The sequence below is a fragment of the Sus scrofa genome, chromosome 2, assembly GCF_000003025.6.
Source record: "Sus scrofa isolate TJ Tabasco breed Duroc chromosome 2, Sscrofa11.1, whole genome shotgun sequence".
In the NCBI taxonomy this organism is placed as follows: Eukaryota; Metazoa; Chordata; class Mammalia; order Artiodactyla; family Suidae; genus Sus; species Sus scrofa.
Window position 1 is genome coordinate 123,021,774 of NC_010444.4, and position 19,866 is coordinate 123,041,639.

At 35.0% G+C, this 19,866-nt stretch overlaps 1 protein-coding gene across 9 annotated transcripts in view; it reads left to right on the forward strand.

The window, feature by feature from the left end:
* The window catches only part of DMXL1 (Dmx like 1), a 139,789-nt gene that overhangs the window by 18,697 nt on the left and 101,226 nt on the right, over window positions 1–19,866 (forward strand). For all 9 annotated transcript variants that reach the window (XM_021084664.1, XM_021084665.1, XM_021084667.1 and 6 more), the window contains exons 4-9: window positions 1,688–1,766; window positions 4,326–4,458; window positions 8,899–8,965; window positions 10,240–10,418; window positions 15,428–15,617; window positions 17,138–17,306. In XM_021084664.1, the coding sequence (XP_020940323.1) occupies window positions 1,688–1,766; window positions 4,326–4,458; window positions 8,899–8,965; window positions 10,240–10,418; window positions 15,428–15,617; window positions 17,138–17,306 (817 nt within the window). The remainder of the gene's footprint in view (window positions 1–1,687; window positions 1,767–4,325; window positions 4,459–8,898; window positions 8,966–10,239; window positions 10,419–15,427; window positions 15,618–17,137; window positions 17,307–19,866) is intronic.

Genomic DNA, 19,866 nt, shown 5'->3' on the forward strand with positions numbered 1-19,866 from the left:
ACTGTGAAAAATTCAGTAAGAAGATGCTAGTTTATTGGTAGTCAGCACTGACTTTGCAGAGAGGGTAAAGAAAAAAAGCCTGATAAGTAAACTGGATCAAATGGAAAGATCAAATGGAAAAAATCACGGACTTGGAAGATGAACAGAATGTTTAATTCTAGGCTATAGTCTCGGAGAATCTTCAGCTCCTCATTAAAAAAATATTTTATTTGTACATTCTGGAATCCCCTTTTAAGATGGTGATTCTTTACAAAAAGTACCCTTTAGACTCACTAGTCTATATATGTGTCTGGATTATGCCATGGGGAATTCTAAATATATAGGTATAGGGCTGTGCCTATGTCCTTATATATCTAATTCTAGAGGACGTTCTGATGTGTGCTGTGACTGAGAGCCATTCCTGAAAGATAGTGTTTCATAAAAGCATATTCTGTAGGTCACTTGTATCAAAATCACCTGGAGATTTTGATTTAAAGTACAGATTTCTGTGCTCCTTCCTGGACCTTTGGAACCTGAGCCTTTGAGGATGGGTCCTGAGAGTTTGAATTTTAGTATAAACATCTCAGGCTATTTTCATACTGAAGTAGGAGAACCACTAAGAGTGTTTATGTATTTCATCTATTAGGGGTTAGAGAAATCTACTTAGTAGGCCACAATCTGTATTTAACAGAAAATGAAAGAGAATAGAAAATGTTAGAGTGCATCACATATAGTAAAGGTAAACTTAGGTTGTATTTATGTGTGGGTGTGGGTGTGTGTGTGTTCCGGGTCATAATGCAATATGTATTTCTTACTGGTTTTCAGGTTAAAGAGTTTGAAAAATACTGCTTTAAGGAATGAAAAGCCCTTAAATTATGTAATATAATGGAAGTGTTAATATTTTTTTCTTTCTTTCTTTTTTTTTTTTTTTTGCTTTTTAGGGCTGCACTCACGGCATATGGAGGTTTCTACGCTAGGGGTCCAGTTGGAGCTATGGCTGCCAGCCACAGCCGCAGCCAGAGCAACGCAGGATCCGAGCCGTGTCTGTGACCTACACCACATCTTACGGCCACACTGGATCCTTAACCCACTGAGCGAGGCCAGGGATCAAACCCATAACCTCGTGGATACTAGTCGGATTTGTTTCCACTGTGCCACAACAGGAACTCCCTGGAAGTTTTAATATCTCTTATTCTGAATTTTTATATATACCATGTGATGTCAGGTGAAGATGAAACATTGAAAGAGAAGGAATCCTCAAGTAGTAGAGACACAGGCACATTTAAAATTAAACCTTTGTAACTATAATAATAAAGTAGTAATTATAATGTTAAAAGATTAATGCATTAATACATATGAGATTAATACATATGTTGTAGGTGGCTAATATTTATTGGTTGTTTAAATATTCTAAAGACAGACTTTTGGACTTCTAGGAGTGGATATTTTCTCATTAATCTCCTCCATAACATATTCCTTATTTTACTTGACTGGACTGAACATCTTATTCTCTTTAAATATGACTACATGGTCAATTATACCAAAAAAATGAATGCATATATTATTAAAAATAATAATAGCATTGTAAATCAACTGTACTTTAACCAAAAATATTTAAAAAAAATTTTTCAAAACAGTGTCAGTGTATACATTGAACAATGAAAAGATGCCCATAATAATTTACTAAATGACTTTTTTTTCGTTTTAGGAATTATATAGTCAGTGGCAGAAAAGTGGCCAATTTTTTCTGGACTCAATAGCTCACAATATAACTTGGGATCCTGCAGGTAAGGAGCAAGAGGATTAACTGAATTGAAATAACACTTGTCTAGGCTATTGCTTTTTTTTTTTTTTTTTTACTTTCATATATTTCAGTTCTATTTTGTGTGCTTTTTGTGAGATTGTGGTGAACACAAAAGTAAGTAAAACAGATCATGCTCTTTAGAGCTTATACTGAAATTAGGAAAATATGCCCTATAATAGTGTCCAGCTATTGTAGGGATACCTGTTATTTTGGGAAGGAGACACTAATTCTCTCTAGAGAATCAAAGTTCAACTGAAGGGGAGCCTTTTGACATGAGTGTAGATAGATTTTAACAGTGAGGGTGGAAATAGGTTGGGAGGGTGCAGATGGTGGGAAAGTGAAGTGAATTCTAAGGAAATAATGTTTATAATATGTATCATTTATTTATATATTTAAAAAAATTCAAAAGCAATATTTACTAATTTATCACAATGTGCAAAGAAAGAAAAAGCAGAAGATATATTCTAATGATTAGTAGTACTTCATTGAGGCTGGAGTGAGTCTGGCGATGAGATAAGATTGCAGTGTATGGAAGGCCTTTACAGTCATGCCAAGGAACTTTAGCGTATCTCTTTTTTATTGTATAAAGTGTATAGGTTTTTGAGAGTGGCTAGTGACAAGATGATTTTATGGTTTTGCCAGATTTTTCTGGTAGCAGTAACTTAGAATGATCAGAGACAGAAACAGGAAAATCAGTATTGTGTTATTTATAATTACCTTTGGAGAATATGTAGTCATGGTAGTGAGAATGAGAAATGAGAACTTGTTTCAGTGCTTTTATCATAGTAGGTGCTCAATTAATATCACGTGACTAAAGGAAATACATAGCTATGAAATGTTTTTAGGTAGTAGAATTGACATTACTTGGCAACTGGATTTCAGATTACTTTGAGAGTATCTGTGATCAAAAGAGGAGTGATATGTAGGAGTTCAAGATAGTCGAACGTGTAAGTTTTATTTGGATGTATGGAATTTGAGATATTGCATATCATATAGAAATATTCAGTAGGTAGAAATTTGAATCTGAATTTTTTAAATTTATTTTTTAGATTTTTGGGGGTTTTTTTAGGACCACACCCACGGCACATGGAAGTTCCCAGGCTAGCAGTTGAATTGGAGTTGTAGCCGCTGGCCTACGCCACAGCCATACCACATCCAAGCCACGTCTGTGACCTATACCACAGCCCACGGCCACACTGGATCCTTAACCCACTGAGCAAGGCCAGAGATTGACTCTGTGTCCTCATGGATACGAGTCAGATTCGTTTCTGCTGAGCCATGACGGGAACTCCTGAATCTGAATTTTTAAAAGAAATTATCTTTGGAACATAGAACTAGAAGTCATCAGTGAAGATAGATAAGACAGCTTAAGTTTTAACATAGTAGATGAAATGGTTGAGAAAAAGTGTCAATTTAGAACACAAAGTTCAGACTATTGGAAACTGTCTTAGAAGGTAAACTAAGATTATTTTAGATTTTAAAAAAAGTTTTAAAATTTTTTCTCATGAGATTGGTGCTTACTAGCTGTTATCCTGTGTGTATATTTTATGCATACAGTGGAAAGAGTGAAAATTTTACCTTGGTTTAAATTTGGCATTAATACAGCTTTTTGTATATAACTACCATGGATAGGGGGATTCATGTCCCAGTTTATGCCTGTTGTTCTCATATGATTATTAAGTGGCACCTTTTATTTTCACAATTGTTCCTGTTTGGATGATAAATTATATGGTTAGTGTACTATAGTATTACCATTTATTGTAATTATTTATTTTTTTATTAGACAAGGGCTGAGTTTCAATTTTATTTGGTATTTTATTTATTTTTAGGAGCCCATCATATACTTAGCTCCCAATAAATGTTCACATATTTGACTACAGATTTTGTGATAATGAGTAGATTACTTAACAGTTCAAGAATGGTTAACTTTGTTTATATTATTTCTCTACTGGCATGTAAATTCATCATGAAAAAGCACAGTGTTTTCATTTTTCATTGTATTGTCAGTGCCTAGCACAGTTTCTGTTCCAAAGAAAACGCTCATTAAATGTTTGTTAAGGAATTCCCATGGCTCAGTGGTTAACAAACCCAACTAGCATCCATGAGGACGCAGGTTCAATCTCTGGCTCAGTGGGTTAAGGATCCAGTGTTGCCGTGAACTGTGGTGTAGGTTGCAGACGCAGCTCAATCTAGCATTGCTGTAGCTCTGCTGTAGGCTTGGCAGCTACAGCTCTGATTAGACCCCTAGCCTGGGAACCTTCATGTGCCGTGGGTGTGGCCCTAGAAAAGGCAAAAAGACAAAAAAATAAATGTTTGTTGAATTAGAGATTATAAGATCTCTTCTTTTTTTTTTTTTTTCTAAACTGCTTCAGCAAGGTTAAAATATAGCCTTACTCTCCATGTCTCAAATCTCTTTTTATTATTTAACTTTTTAAAAAATTGTATTATCTTTATAGTATTATTTGAAACTCTTGAGCATGTAGCTTAACTCACTAATTAAATGCCTAAATAATAATTGGTGAATGATGCATGTATTTTTTAGGCAATCGACTTTTAACTGGTTCTAGCTGTTTGCAACTCTGGTCCAATGCAAACTTGGAGAAGACAGCTGAAGAAGAAAATCCAGATAAAACAGATCTCAATTTTGGGGATTGGAGATGCATTTGGCATTGCAAGTAAGCAAGTAATTAGGGGATTAAACCGATAAACCTATTCTTTGTGGTCTTATTATATTATAAATGTGTTTTAGTTTGCATAAAACCAAACTAACATAAAAAGTATTGATTTACTTTCATTGTGACATGCCTTTTCTTATATACAGAGAATTCACCATTTCCCATGCTCTCTTTGCTGTTTATTTTTAGGGCCATACTCGCAGCATATGGAAGTTCCCAGGTTAGGGGTCAAATTGGAGCTACAGATGCCGGCGTATGCTGCAGTCACAGCAATGTGGGATCTGAGCCATGTCGGCAACCTACACCAGGGCTCAAGGCAGCACCAGATCCTTAACCCACTGAGTGGGGTCAGGAATCGAACCCATTTTCTCACAGATACTAGTCGGGTTCATTACTACCGAACCACAATGGGAACTCCTGATGATTCTTTTTGTAATTGTTGAATAAATCGACTGGGAAGAAACGTAGGAAATATAGAAGGCCTATATGAAGAAAATTAAATATTGAATTGGGATGTGATATATGAAATACACACTGGTTTTTAAAAGTTTGCACAAGGAAAAAAATGTCAAAATCTTACTAAATTTTAACTGTTTACACATTTAAATGAGACAATTTTGGATATATTAGGTTAAGTAAAATATGTTACAATGAATTTCATGTGTTTCTTTTTACTTTTTAAAATGTCACTACTAGAAAATCAAAAATTACATATTGGGCTAACATTTGTCATTTGTGTTCTATCATTTTTTGGATGAGAATTGTTGCTTTAGAGTTAGAAAAACTACGTATGACATCAGAAATATAAACTAAAAGGAAAGAAAAGGAAAAATAATAGTTTCATGTATCAATAAAAAGTTTCTGGGAGTTCCTGCTGTGGTGTATCGGGATCGGCAGCATTTCTGCAGCACTAGGACGCTGGTTATACCCTCAGCCCAGCACAGTGGTTTAAAGGATCTGGTATTGCCACAGCTGTGGAGTAGGTTGCAGCTGCAGCTCAGATCTGATCCCTGGCCTGGGAACTCCATGTGCCGCGAGGCAGCCGAAAAAGGGAAATAAATGAATTTTAAAAAAAGTTTCTGTGAAGCAGAAACCCCATAAGGAAAAGAACCAAAACTTGGTGGGAAATATGTGCAAGTTTGGGTTAATGCCTTGTTTAAAAGGAGGTCTCAAAAAATAATTGGAAAATAACAGACATCTCAAAAGTCAACAAAAATGGAGAGGGAAAAGGAAATTTTTAAACAGTAGTACGTATGAATAATGAACATATTATGACTTGATTGACCACACTCAAATCAAGTAATGTGAAATACCCAGAAAGAAGAGAATAAATGTTATCTATTGTAATGAGTGAGTGGAGAAAAGCTACTCTTAACTGTTAGTAAAGGCACACAGTTGGTATCATCTTTTTATTTTATTTTTTATTTTTTTGTCTTTTTAGTGCTACACCCACGACACATGGAGGTGCCCAGGCTAGGGGTAGAATCAGAGCTGTAGCTGCCAGCCTACAGTACAGCCACAGCAACACCAAATCCGAGCTGCGTCTGTGACTTATACCACAGCTTACAGCAACGCCAGATCATTAACCCACCGATCGAGGCCAGGGAAGCCAGGGATCGAACCTGCGCCCTCATGGATACTAGTCAGATTCATTTCCACTGAGCCACGACGGGAATTCCGATATTATCTTTCTAAAGATCAATTTGGAAGTATGAATCAGCAGGCTTAATTTTTTTTATACCCTTGAGATATCAATTCCAGTTTTCTTGCATTCATTCAACGAGTATTTGTTTCAGTGCTTTTCATGTGCCAGGCAGTGTAAAAGTGCTTGGAATATAGCTGTGAACAAATAGGGCAACATAGACAATACACCAGTAAATCATATGACAGGATGTTAGGAATGGCGTTCTTCCTGAGTCCTTTTTATACAATGCAGTAATAGGGTATAAATCAGATACCAGAGTCAGAGTAAGGCAGATAGCCTGTATATAGAATTTATAAAGAAGATTTCAAAGGAGCTGGTTTTGTGTTATTTGTACCCCTCAGCTAGATCTTGGATATTAAGAAGGGTTAACATGTGGAAAGGAAATAGGATTTTGCAAAGATAATTCTTTAGAAAAAGTTACAGCTTTGCTTTTGAGTCTTTCACGTAAGGATGGGGAGAGAAGAGCAAAAAAGTGTTATATTGCCTTCACTGAAAATCTAGTAAAGGGCTTCCTTGGGTTGAACTGGGAATTTTAAATGTATTTCATAAATTTGGGAGAGAGAAATAATCTTAAGTCATGGTCAGAATTACACACTTGTGACTTGGACTAGATATGTTAATTATTTGAGATGGTTTGCTCTTTGAGCAGTAAAGGTTTGGGACTAGAAACTATGCAAGTTTCATTTTAGGATCAACTGAAGATTACACTAACTAGAATACATTTAAAAGTTGAGTTTGAGCACAGTTTGTTTGTGGTGCTTTTTTTAAGTTTTATTGAAGTATAGTTAATTTAAAAAACTGTGATAATTTCTGCTGTGCTACAAATTGACCCAGTCATACATAAACACATATCCATTCTCTCTCAGATTCTTTTCATTTGCGGTGCATTTAAAACACTGCATGTATGTGTTAGATGAAGACCAGAAAGTAAGATAGAAAAGTAAGTAGGATAAGGGAAGAAGAGTGGGGGTAACTCTTGAGTACATAGACCTGTAGAAAGTGAGTGAGTAAGCAATATGTGCCCATCTCTGGGAGAAGAATGTTGTAGGAAGAGGGAACTAGTTTAAGACTCTGAGGTAAAAGTGTGCTTAGCTTGTAGCTTGAGGAAAGTGAACAGAGTGAGGAGTGGTAGGGGCAGTGATCAGAATGAGGAGTCAGCTTCTAGGTTATTGTGAGACTTTTGCCTTTTATTCTGACTTGGGAAGCTCTTGGGGGTTTTGAGCAGAAGGGGTGTGAAATCCAATTCCCTCTTTAAAGGACTTCTGTAGCTACTCTTTTAAGACTGTAGGGGCAACAAGGTCACAATCACAGAGATCAAGCACTTTTAATTATTTACTTTAAAGATATTAGCATTAACCAGATACATAAAAATGTACGTGCAAAAATGTTCGTTGTACCATTTTTGCTCATGACATATTTTATTTATTTATTTATTTATTTTTATAAATTTTATTTATTTATTTATTTTTTATTTTATTTTTTTATTATTTTCCCACTGTACAGCAAGGGGGTCAGGTCATCCTTAGATGTATACATTGCAGTTACAGTTTTTTCCCCCACCCTTTCTTTCATGACATATTTTAAAATAAATATTGCAAAAAAAAAATTGTAACTGTGACCTTGGTTTCCATTTTGTTCCTGACACAAGAGAGGATTTGGAAGTCTGTGTATTAATATGTTAACAGTGGTTTTGCCTAAGAATAGGTGTTGTGGTATTGGTGAAGCTGTAGAAGATTTTATTTTTTTCACCCATTTTTGTCAGTATTCTCTATTATGTATTTATTACATTTAAAATAGGAAGAAGAGTTATTTTATTTGGAATAAACTGTGACAGAATTCCTCTTTGACCTTCTTTACAAATAGTTTATAATGAATCTAAGCATGAACTTGAGTAAAAAAAAGGAAACGATGATAGTGACAGGTGTCTGGATCAATATATATAGGTAGCCAGAGGGAAGGCAATGAAGAGAAATGAGCCAAAGCTCCTTGGAAAAGAAAAGACAAATATGCACCAAGTATGTTGGTGACTTAGAAGGCCAAATCCACAATGGTTGCAAGTCTCCCATTAACCCGATAATCTTTAATTGTGCAAATTCTACCTTAAGATAGAATTCATTTTAAAATACTAATTTATCATCAATGAAAATGGGATATAAGTATTCAAGCCTCTGGAAATTAGATTTCCAGATTAAAATACGAAAGCTTTCTCTCTTTCTCACATTCTAAGTGAATGACCCCTGTGGCTTTCTTGTCTTAAGCTTTTAAGTCTGAGTCGTTCCTGGAGTTCCTGTTGTGCCTCAGTGTGTTAAGAACCTAACTAGTATCCAAGAAAATGTGGGTTTGATCCCTGGCTTCGCTCAGTGGGTAAGGGATTTGTCATTGCCATGAACTGTGGTGTAAGTCTCAGATGTAGCTCAGATCCTGTGTTGCTGTGGCTGATTCAACCCTAGCCTGGAAACTTCCATATGCCCTAAAAAGAAAAAAAAAAAAAAAAGAAAGAAAGACTGAGTCATTCCTTACATGATTCTTATGTGTATTTTTGCATTAAAAAAGTACTTTTTTTAGTTAAAGTTTTCTACTTTTTATTTTATATCTTGAGATATACTTAAAGTGAGTATGAAACTTGTGTTATTACAAAATTTTCTATTTGAAGCAAATTACCAAATATAATTTGAAGTAATGTTGTATTCATTCATTTAATTTTTCTTGAAAATTATTCTTTGTTTAATTTATAGAACTGCTTCCCAAGTTTATTTAATGAAATTTTCACCTGATGGAGAATTTTTTGCCACGGCTGGGAAGGTAATTTGTGAAAATATTATTGTCAAATTGTGTCTCTGGTTATTTTGAAACTTAAGAAAAAAATAAACTAGCTTTATTCTTAAGTTGAAAATATTTTCTATTAAAAATGTTAAGTAGCAAAAATTGGCTGAATATTATTTTGTTAAAAGGCAGTATGATATAATTGAAACAGCATAAACTAAAGGTAGATCTGGGTATATAAATTTGCCATTTACCAACTTTTTGATCTTGGACAAGTAGTTAATCTCTTTGAGCCTTGCTTTTCTCATGTATAAAGTGAGGATGATAATATCCAATATCATGTGATTAGTTTAGACAGTGTATGTAAAGTGTCAGGCACAGTGTCTTAGATGTAGTATACTGTCAATAATAAACTATAGCTAGTTTTTATATTTCTTAGCTGACAGTTATATTAGGTTATATATAAAGTGAAATATATTTACGGACTTTCTAGAAAGACATGTGATAACTGTTTTCTTTGTTATTACATGTTGATTTCAGAATAATGTATTCCCTTGAAATTCTTTTTTCATCATTGCTTCACTTGGCAGTTTATATACAATTTATAGTCTAAAATTATTGTTCCCATAGGTCAAAACATGCATACTAAGAATATGAGATATGCCTTAAATCCTCAGTGAGGTTTTTTTAGTGAAAAGTATAGCTCTTTAATCTGATTAACTTTACAGTCAGCATTGGAAATGCAGTTAATGGCCTAAGAGCAGAACCTGGTACATTCTAGTCTCCCTTGTTCTTGTTTTCCTTCTCAGATTAGGAGATGCAATTTTGATCGTACTTAGAATATTTTATATAGTAGTAGTTGCTAACTGGTTATTATCATCTTCAACATTTTCTTTGAACTTTCACATGATAATTAGTAAAAACTGTTCTTTGTTTTGAAAAATTAGCCATCTAAGTCTCCTAGTGTTAATGCTTTCTTACTTGGTATTTGAATAAGTGGAAAAATGAACCCTTAACTTTATCTTTAGTTCTTTCCTGAATGACTCTATTTTCTATACCAAATGGTAACTGACCTTTTCCTTGAACCAACCTTGCAAAACACCCACATTTACATACCTTAATATTTGGAGCACAATTAAGTAATATTAATAGAAAAGTATTAGAATCAGATTTTCTTAATTCCTCCATGGTTAAGCCCTCCTCACATGCCTCGGTTCCTTTAATTAGGGATAAAAATCTTACTTCTGCTTTTTGACTTAGTTTTAATTTAATTCTGTCCTTGATATTTTCTGTTTTTGGTTTTTTCCCCTTAGGATGACTGTCTTTTAAAGGTATGGTATAATGTAGAAAACTGGCGGACAGCTGTTACCTCTCCAGATAAAAGTTCTGAAAAACAATCCCAAGGAGAAATTGACTTTTCTTTTGTATATCTGGCCCATCCTCGAGCTGTGAATGGATTTTCCTGGCGTAAAACAAGCAAATATATGCCTAGGTCAGTGGATTAGTCATTTTTCCCATGTATTAAGAGAATGTCATCTTTGTGACTCGGATTACTTTTCTGACTTTGAGAATCCATTGCTATAGGTCTTTTGCCTATGAAGATTCAAGTAATACATAGTATTATACAGTTCTTGGCATGCTTGTGTCTGGCCATGGGTTAAATATGATTGATGCTTAAGAGGAGAGCTATGTGCAAGGATAATTTACCTCTAAATCAGATGTCTTTAAGAAATAGCATTGTGCATCTTTTTCTTCTCTGTGTTGTGTATCCAATTCTTTCATTTCTTTCTTTCTCTGTCTCTCTCTTTTTTTTTTTTTGTTTTGTTTTTTCTAGGGCTGAACCCACGGCGTGTGGATGTTCCCAGGCTAGGGGTGGAATTAGAGCTGTAGGTGCCGGCCTCCACCAGAGCCACAGCAACACAGGATCCGAGCCACGTCTGTGACCTACACAACAGCTCACAGCAACGCCAGATCCTTAACCTACTGAGCGAGGTCAGGGATTGAACCCACAACCTCATGATTCCTAGTCAGATTCATTAACCATTGAGCCTCAGTGGGAACTCTCCAATTCTTTCATTCTTAATCATTCTCCAAATTACCATTTGCATCAACTTTCTCACATTTCACTCATTTACCTTGTACCTTCTATATATATTTCCTCTGACTTCCTTTTATTTTTTACTTAAAAAGAAAACACAGGTTCATTGAGAGAGTATACCATGAGGCCTCAAATATTTCTTTAATTGAGGAAAAGGTCATGTTTAATACATTCTATAATGTCCTGAACTTTGTATTAGTTTAACCTGTACATGCATACACAAGCACACCTGTTAGTAGTTCTTTTCTTTCCTTTAGTCCTTGTAAGACTTTGCTGTCCCATTGAGTTTTTGCCTACATTTAGTAATTTACAAAGATATTATATTACTTAAGTATCAGAATTTTTTTTTTATTTCACACGGCTGTTTTCAGTTTAGCCACACCGTGGAGCAGTACAATTTTTCCTTTATCTTTTTGTCATCTGAGATTTCTTAAACTGAACCATTGTAGCACACTTGGATAATTTTGACTAGTTTTGCTCTCTGAGCCAGAATAGTATACTTAGATCTTTTTAAAAAGTTATTTTATATTAGACTTTTTATTTTAGAGCAGTTTAAGGTTCCCAGCGATTTTCCATATAACCCTTCATGCCCAACCTCCCCTATTATCAACATCCTCCACTAGAGCAGTACATTTGTTACAGTTGGTGAGCCTATGTCAACACATTTTTATCATCTAAAACCCATAGTTTACATTATGATTCACTCTTGGTTTTGTGCATTATATAGGTTTGGACAAGTGTGTAATGACATTTACTCATCATTAGTATACCTAGTTTTTTTGGTTTTTTTTGGTTTTTTTTGAGCTATTTTCTGGTGCAATAGTTAGCATTCTTCCTACTGCAGCCCTGCAACCTAACAAAACATAAAAGTAGGACACTCTGGGAACAGTGTGGTTCTTTTGTTAGGGGTATGTTTCACAGTTTTGGGGCTAAGAGAGAGTGGTGCTGACAATGTATATTGTTGGCAAAAGCATCCTCATACTAGCTTCGCTTTGAGAACTATTGCTCTGGTAACTTTGAGACTATTGCCCACATGTTACAAAAATGTGTTTAGAATAGAGTGAGCTATGGCATATGTTAACTTTCCTTTTAAAGGTTGTAAATGACCCCAATTAAAAAAAAAAAACTGTCATCAGAAACTATAAAACTTTTAAAACTATCAGAAGATTGTATTATTTTGAAGGCTGATTTCTTCTTCCTTTTTTTTTTTTTTTTTTTTAATATTATCTTTTTAGGGCCGCACTCGTGGCATATGGAGGTTCCCAGGCTAGGGGTCTAATCAGAGCTACAGCTGCCAACCTACACCACAGCCACAGAAACACGGGATCCGAGCTGCGTCTGCAATGTACACCATACGTCACAACAACGCCAAATTCTTAACCATTAATCGAGGCCAGGGATCAAACCCACAACCTCATGGTTCCTAGTCAGATTTGTTTCCTCTGTGCCATGACGGGAACACCTGAAGGCTGATTTCTTCTGATACTCCATATATTTTCATATGCAGACAGACCACCAGAATACTAAAAAAAAAAAAAAAAAAAAGCCTTATAAAGTATTGTTTCTTTTGAGAGAGGGCAGTAAAATCTGCTCCCAACCTAGTTCACTCAGTGTTTGTAGAAGTGATCATAAGCAGAAGCAGTAGCTTAAACTGGGGCATTACCAATACCTGGTGACAACAAAAAGGCATAGCAGGTTTATTTTTCCCCATGCCTATGTTCGTTCTTCTGTTATCAACTAAATTATGCAGCATTGGGAACTGTGATATAGAACTAGACTTTTCTGTTAGTCATGGCATCTTTTTAGAGATTTCTAGGACTTTACTTTCGGATCCATATTAAAGAATAATATTCTCCCTTAGTTCTTTTAGTTTTCATTTTTATTTTACCAGGTGCCTACAGATATGTAGTGGGAAAGTTGACCCTTTTTCATGAGAATGAAAGAGATCTTACCAAAGACTGTTGTTCTCTCTGATATTGCATCTTCAGTGAGTGAAATAGGTGCTTTGTTTTTAACATGAAATTAAGGTGCTCAGTCAAATGGTAATACTTTATTCAAGGGGTCTGCTGGCTTGAGAGAGGATTCAGGAAATGTTTGTAATGAGCATATACTTGTATATACATTAAAAATTGATGAATGTAGGGCAGGTTGGGAGGTTTGGTTATATCTCCAAAAAGCTCCAAAAAAAGGATTCTACATAACTGGTTTCAAAACCATCTTAGTTTGGAGTTCCCATTGTGGCGAAGTGGTTCGATCCCTGGCCTTGCTCAGTGGATTAAGGATCTGGTGTTGCCGTGAGCTATGGTGTAGGTTGCAGACGCGGCTTGGATCCCATGTTGCTGTGGCTCTGACGTAGGCCAGCGGCTACAGCTCTGATTAGACCCCTAGCCTGGGAATCTCCATATGCCATGGGAGCAGCCCCAGAAAAGGCAAAAGGACAAAAAAAAACATAGCAAGATAGGACAGGTTTTGCAGACACTTAACCATCATATAGTTGCCCTCAATAAGGTTGTATTTGGGGGGTGCTATACCTGAATATGATATGCTTATTGAAGAGATAATAAAATACTTTGATGAAGAGGTGAGGAAGGGAGTTATTGCCTGAGAAATGCCTCAGATACACTGAGGTTTTTCTTCCATGACATGTTTATATTACCTGCTAGCTATTTGTACTATTTGTAAGGTGTGGTATCCTAAAGAGAGTCACCCTGGGGCTGCTGCCCACACTCCACAGTCTAAGCCCTGTCCATGCTTCTGAGTGCACCTTTCTAGCTCATTTTGTTGGACTTGCCTAAGTTCCTGTACCTCTCCTGATTGCCATCTTTTCAGCCCTTTAGTCTCCTATCTTCTGCTTTTTCTTTTATAAGGCTTCCCATTCTGTCATTTACTGATGGGCACTATGAACTTTGAACTTTCCATATTGCTTGTGATGTGTTTTCTTCTGTTTCTGTTTATTTTTTAATCTCATTGCCACTGCCTGTGTGTATGTGAGTGTACTAGAGAGAAACTGAAAAAAAAGAGGGAAGGAGAAAGGAAAAGGTCAGTGTGGGATAGAGGGAAAAAGAGAAGAAATGGAGGAGGGAGAGGCATAAGGATGAGGAAAGGAAGGAGAAACAGAGGTAAGTTAAGAAGAAGGAGGGGGCCGTAGGAGATGTAGAGGTGAGAGATAAAAGGAAAGGTGGAAAGGGAGGGTGGCTTAGAGAGGCTGAGAAGCAGAGAATTTTAGGAGAAGGCAGAGGGAGAGAAGCCCAGAGAGTGGATGGAATGGGGAGAAAAGCAGAGATGTAGACATGAGGAAGAAGGGGGAGGGAGAGAGCTGTTAGAGCAGAGGAGAGAACCTGAAGGAGAGAGCTACCAAGACAAAACATGCTGTGTTCCCTTTGCTGTTGTTCTTTTAAAATCAGGCAGATATGCTTTAAAAAATGACTAGTACAGAGTATTTTAATTTTATTATCTTTAGCTTACTAAGTTATGATAGAAACTTTGTACTGATTGTTCTTTTTTAGTCAGCTAGATACTTTTTGAATAAATGTCTGTTACAAGACCTTGCAACTTTTTTTTTTCTGAATTCCTAGAGTTATGCAATAGAAAGGTAGTTGTTGCTGGTAGGGCTTCAACCTTTGAGCTCTTGATGCTTATGGGGTATATTAAAGTATATGTAATTGTTTGGGTTTTATTTATTTATTTATTGTCTACATCCATGGAGTGTGAAAGTTCCCAGGCCAGGGATTGAATGTGAGCCACAGCAGTGACAATACCAGATCCTTAACCCACTATTTCACAAGGGAATTCCTGTTTTGCTTTTATTTTGTGGGGTGGCAAGACAGTAAATTCCCTAAAAGTCAAGAATGACTGAGGAAGGAGGTGGCTAATACATATTTTATCATGAGTGTTCTGTTCTTGAACCTGACTGCTTTTAGCATCTATCTTAGGAAAGGAGACAGTAAGTGTATTAAATAGTTACTGCATCTTATTAATGACAAGTGTGCATGTATGTACCTTTACAGGAAGTAAAAATGAAACATTATGAAATGATTCAAATAAGCAGCTACTGAATGAATCAGAAAATTTTATTAGAAGATGAAGGGTTTTTTCTTTGCTTATTAATAGAGCGATTATGGCATGATCTCAGTTTTTTGGATATCTGAAGAATCTTAGATTATTGATATAGGGACTACTGAGTTCTAGATAGAAGAGAAATAGGTTAGCAGGCATTTGCTGTGATGAAATAAAATGCCCAACTCAATAGTAATGGTTTTGACTAAATGTGTTGCATAAATGTATATTAACATTTTCTCCATTGATACCTTAGTTGTGTACATTTAAATAATTACAGAAACATTGTAGAATGTGATACCATGAGAAATTTATATTTTTGCCTCTAAAATCTTTTTATTCCTTAGGGCTTCTGTATGTAATGTACTGTTGACCTGCTGCAAAGATAATGTATGTCGTCTTTGGGTAGAGACATTTTTACCAAATGATTGTTTACTCTATGGAGGTGACTGCAGCCATTGGACTGAACCAATTAATTTAACAAATAACTTCAAGAGAAATGTTACCAGTAAAGAACGAGTTCACAATGCTTTAGATGTGAGTGTTTTTGTTAGATGTTATTTCCTACAAGTTTTAAAACCTTTTTTAACATTCATCTTAATTAATATTCAAAGTCATGGATAGTTATGAAAAAATATATGTCTTAGGAAAACAATTCTCAGAAAATTTTCAGTTTTTGAGGGTTCAAGTATTCTGAAGAATTTTGTCTAGAATAAAACTGTCTCTGATTATGAAGTTAACCTTTTTTTTTTTTTTTTTTTTTTTTAGGTCTGCACCAGTGGCATACGGAGATTCCCAGATTAGGGGTCAAATCAGAGCAGGAGCCGCCAGCCTACACCACAGCCACAGGAACATGGGATTCAAGCTGCATCTGCAGCTTACACCATAGCTCACGGCAACACCAGATCCTTAACCCACTGAGCAAGGCCAGGGATCAAACCTGCATCCTCATGGATGCTAGTCAGATTCATTTCCGTTGAGCTATGACAGGAACTTAGGTTAACCTTAGGTTAACAGATGATAACAAAAGGATGATTATACTCCACTTAGCCAAAATAATATAAAATAAAGATCTGAGAATGCAAAGAATTGACTGTAAAAATAATGTATTATATTCTTTAGAGCTTGTTTGTGCTGTCATTATTACAAGAATGATTAGAGTAGTTTATTAAAATCTAATCTGTATTTGTTTTCTTTAGAATCCCCAAGAAATTGAATTGTTTATTTTATTAATTATTATAGTATGGAAAGTAAAAGTCGTTTTTTGATGTTGGGGCTAATTAAATATAGACAGAGATATTTCTTACTGTTTTCCTAATATTGAAAATAGAAAATGACCTAAAAATGATTTATCTTTGAATGTTTTATATGATTATGGAACAACTATTTATCAAACTTAGGCAGTGCTCTAATGGCACAGTATATAATTAAGTATATATTGTATAGAGACTCAACAGCTGATAGAATGGTTGTATGTAATAATAATTGAAAGAAGTCCTTGACTGGGAACTTGAAGACTCTTATTTCACTTTTAGGTGACTTTGGGTTCTGTATAAACTATTTTATCATATGAGAGATGAGCATAACAATATTTGCATTGTCTGCCTTATGGATCAAACAAGATGATCTATGTGAGAGTACATTGTAAACTCTGAAATATAATCCTAATGTATAATGATAGTATTATTCAGTGTTTTATGGTCATAGGAAGCAAATTGTGATTCAAAGAGAGCAGTATGCATAGAGACATCATTTTCCACAGGCAAATTGTAAACTTTATTAAGTTTGATAAATTAATTATTAGAAAATATTAAATAAAATTTAAAGGATTACTTGATGGTTAAAAGAAGAGTTCATCTAAGTTCCAAGCTTATTTCAAGTTTTAAGTTTGCTGTACAAAAATACTGCAAGGTATTTGTTCATATAAACTTATTTGAAATAGGATATGTGTAATGTCTGATAGTCATTATGTAACCTATACCTATATGCTTATGACAACATAGGCATTAGTTTTACTTTGTTTTGCATTGTTTGACTTTGTTTTTTTGTTCACAAAGGTAAATCTGAAACATTTTCGTAGGGGTCGTAGGAGATCCCTTGCACTTGTAGCACATACTGGATACCTGCCACATCAGCAAGATCCTCATCAGGTTCACAGGAACACTCCACTGCATGCCAATGCACTTTGCCACTTTCATATTGCAGCCAGCATCAACCCAGCCACAGGTAATAAAGCACTGTTCAGAAAATGCTTTTCAAGTTGACTAAATTGATTTTATTAACAAGTAAGTTATACTTTTACATTTTGAATAAGTAAAAAATTGTAGTTGGCTTTCTTAACTTTTCATTATAGCTAGCTCACTGATTACACAAAAAGAAGCTTTTGTTTACTTGTTTGCTTTTTAAGGCTATGATTTTCAACCTTGATAGGTCATTTAGATAATCTGTTTTAGTTTATTCAAAAATTAAGATCTGAGCTAGTACTTAACCTAGAGGTTAACACCTCAGACTAATATTTTGTAATTATTGTATAGTTGTTGAAATAAAACCAGTGTGTTTTGTACTTGATATTTGGAGCCATTTCAGAAATTGAGCAGAAATATGTAGAAGTTACAATTAGAGGAATTAAGAAACTTATCTCTGTAGTCACATGTATGCTGTGAAACAGATTGAAGGATCTATCTATGAATTTAAAGATTTAAGTGCTTATTAGGTCTTTTCTGTGAGTTTAAAAACTAAGTGGGCACAGTTGGATCATTTATAGTGGAACTTTAGAATATTACTGGGGAAAAAAGTTAGAAACAATATTTTACATGATATGCTTCTTTCACCTCTATCCCACTCAAGTCTTCCTCCTCAGAAGACAACCACTATTGATGAGTTTTTGTATACTTTGAGATATTCTTAAACATAAATTATGCATAACCTGTGTCCACATAGCACATTGGATTTGGACTATTGCATTCTTCAAGGAAATACAGCAATAGATATGGTCTACTAGTTACTTGAATTAAAGTGAGAAATGCTTTGATCAATTAAAGTGTGGAAGTATTTGTGGTAGGAGTGAAGAGTATTCTGATTTTTTTTAGTTTTTATTTGATTTTCAACAGTCTCAGGTTTAAAAAAATCAGTGAGCCAAGAAAATGTAAATGTGAGAATATTGAATAATTTTTATTAAAGATTATATTATTATCTTATAAAAACATACTGTGAGTTTTATAGTATCTGCAGGCAACTCTAAGATCTTTGGAATAATTTTGAAAGTATCTGCTGAGTAAAGGACAATATTTTGAGAATAAAGAAAGCTCAAATTCTTACTTTTATGGAAAAAGGCTAAGGTATTAGGGGAGAAGAAACCCTAAGTTTCAATGTAGCATCTCTATGACTACCTCCCAATAAGGAAAACTCAAAAACCTTTCTTTAGATTGTATGAACCTAAGAAAAAATGATACATATAGAATAATTCAAAGGAAAATAGTAATATTAGGAGCTATATTAGACCGTGTGGAGAATTACTTTCCCCAAATTAGATCTGTTAGAATAACCTTTCTCAATGTTCTGTTTCTTTCTCAAGGCCCAGTTCAGATTTGGCTTCAACTTATTTGTCCATTAATAGAAGTAGACAGGAGAGGAGTTCATGATATGTTCTTTTAGTTCTAGTTCTTATACTCTTTCCATGAAGATTTCTCATAAAAATGACTTTACCAAGTTATTTGAGTGAGGTCAGGAGCCAAAAGAAAAGTGAGTTTCTTTTCAGCCAGAAAGCTTCTGCTAAAAGTCAACATAAGCCCCTCCTTATTGTGTACTCAACAACTAAGCCTGTGATATTCTTCATACATTGCTTATCTCTTTTGGGTTGGTTGTAAGTTGAAAATCAGAAAATCCTACCATTAAGTTTCTTGGGGGCACTATTGTGTATCCACGTAGGAAGAATGAGATTGGGAGTTCAACCCTTCAGGGCTTTTATTGAGTGTTGTCTGTGCCAGTATAGGAACTGGAGATAGTGGAAGAAACTGGAGATAAGGTAGTGATCAAAACCGTGTGATCCTTGTGCTCATGAATCATATAACCAGGTAGGGGGTAGATAAATATTAGTCAAATAATTCTACTAAAGAATATATAGTTATAAACAGAGCTCTTGGATTAGATAATGTCTGTCAACACTTAGAACCTGCCTACAATACAAGGGACACAGAGAAGATTCTTTTATCCTTTCCTTTATTGTTCATCCCATATAGTACTGATTCTATTGGTGTCTAACAGTAGACTGTGTTTGAACATATAACTCAAATTATTTATCTCTTTTTTTAAAAAAAATCAACAGATTTGTTCTGGAGAAAATTATTTACCTTTTCTTAATCCATTCCAGCCTTTACTGTTCAGCAGACACTAGTGTGATCTAGATTTGGATTTAATTTAATATAATAGATAATTTTTTTTTCTTTACCTCTGTTAATTAAGGATTATCATGTTTTCACAGTTCACTCTGAATTTGTGCTTCAGTATACTTAGTTCACCAGTGATATCAAAAGTAATATCAAGGAAAAAAAATTTTTTTTTTCTTTTTATTTAGGGCCACGAGAAGTTCCCAGGACGGGGATTGAATTGGAGCTGCTGGCACACCACAGCCACAGCAATGCGGTACCCGAGCCACATCTGCGACCTATACCACAACTCATGGCAATGCCAGATCCTTAACCCACTGATCGAGGCCAGGGATCAAACCTGTGTCCTCACGGGTAGCAGATTCATTACCGCTGAGCCACAACGGGAACTCTCGAACAAT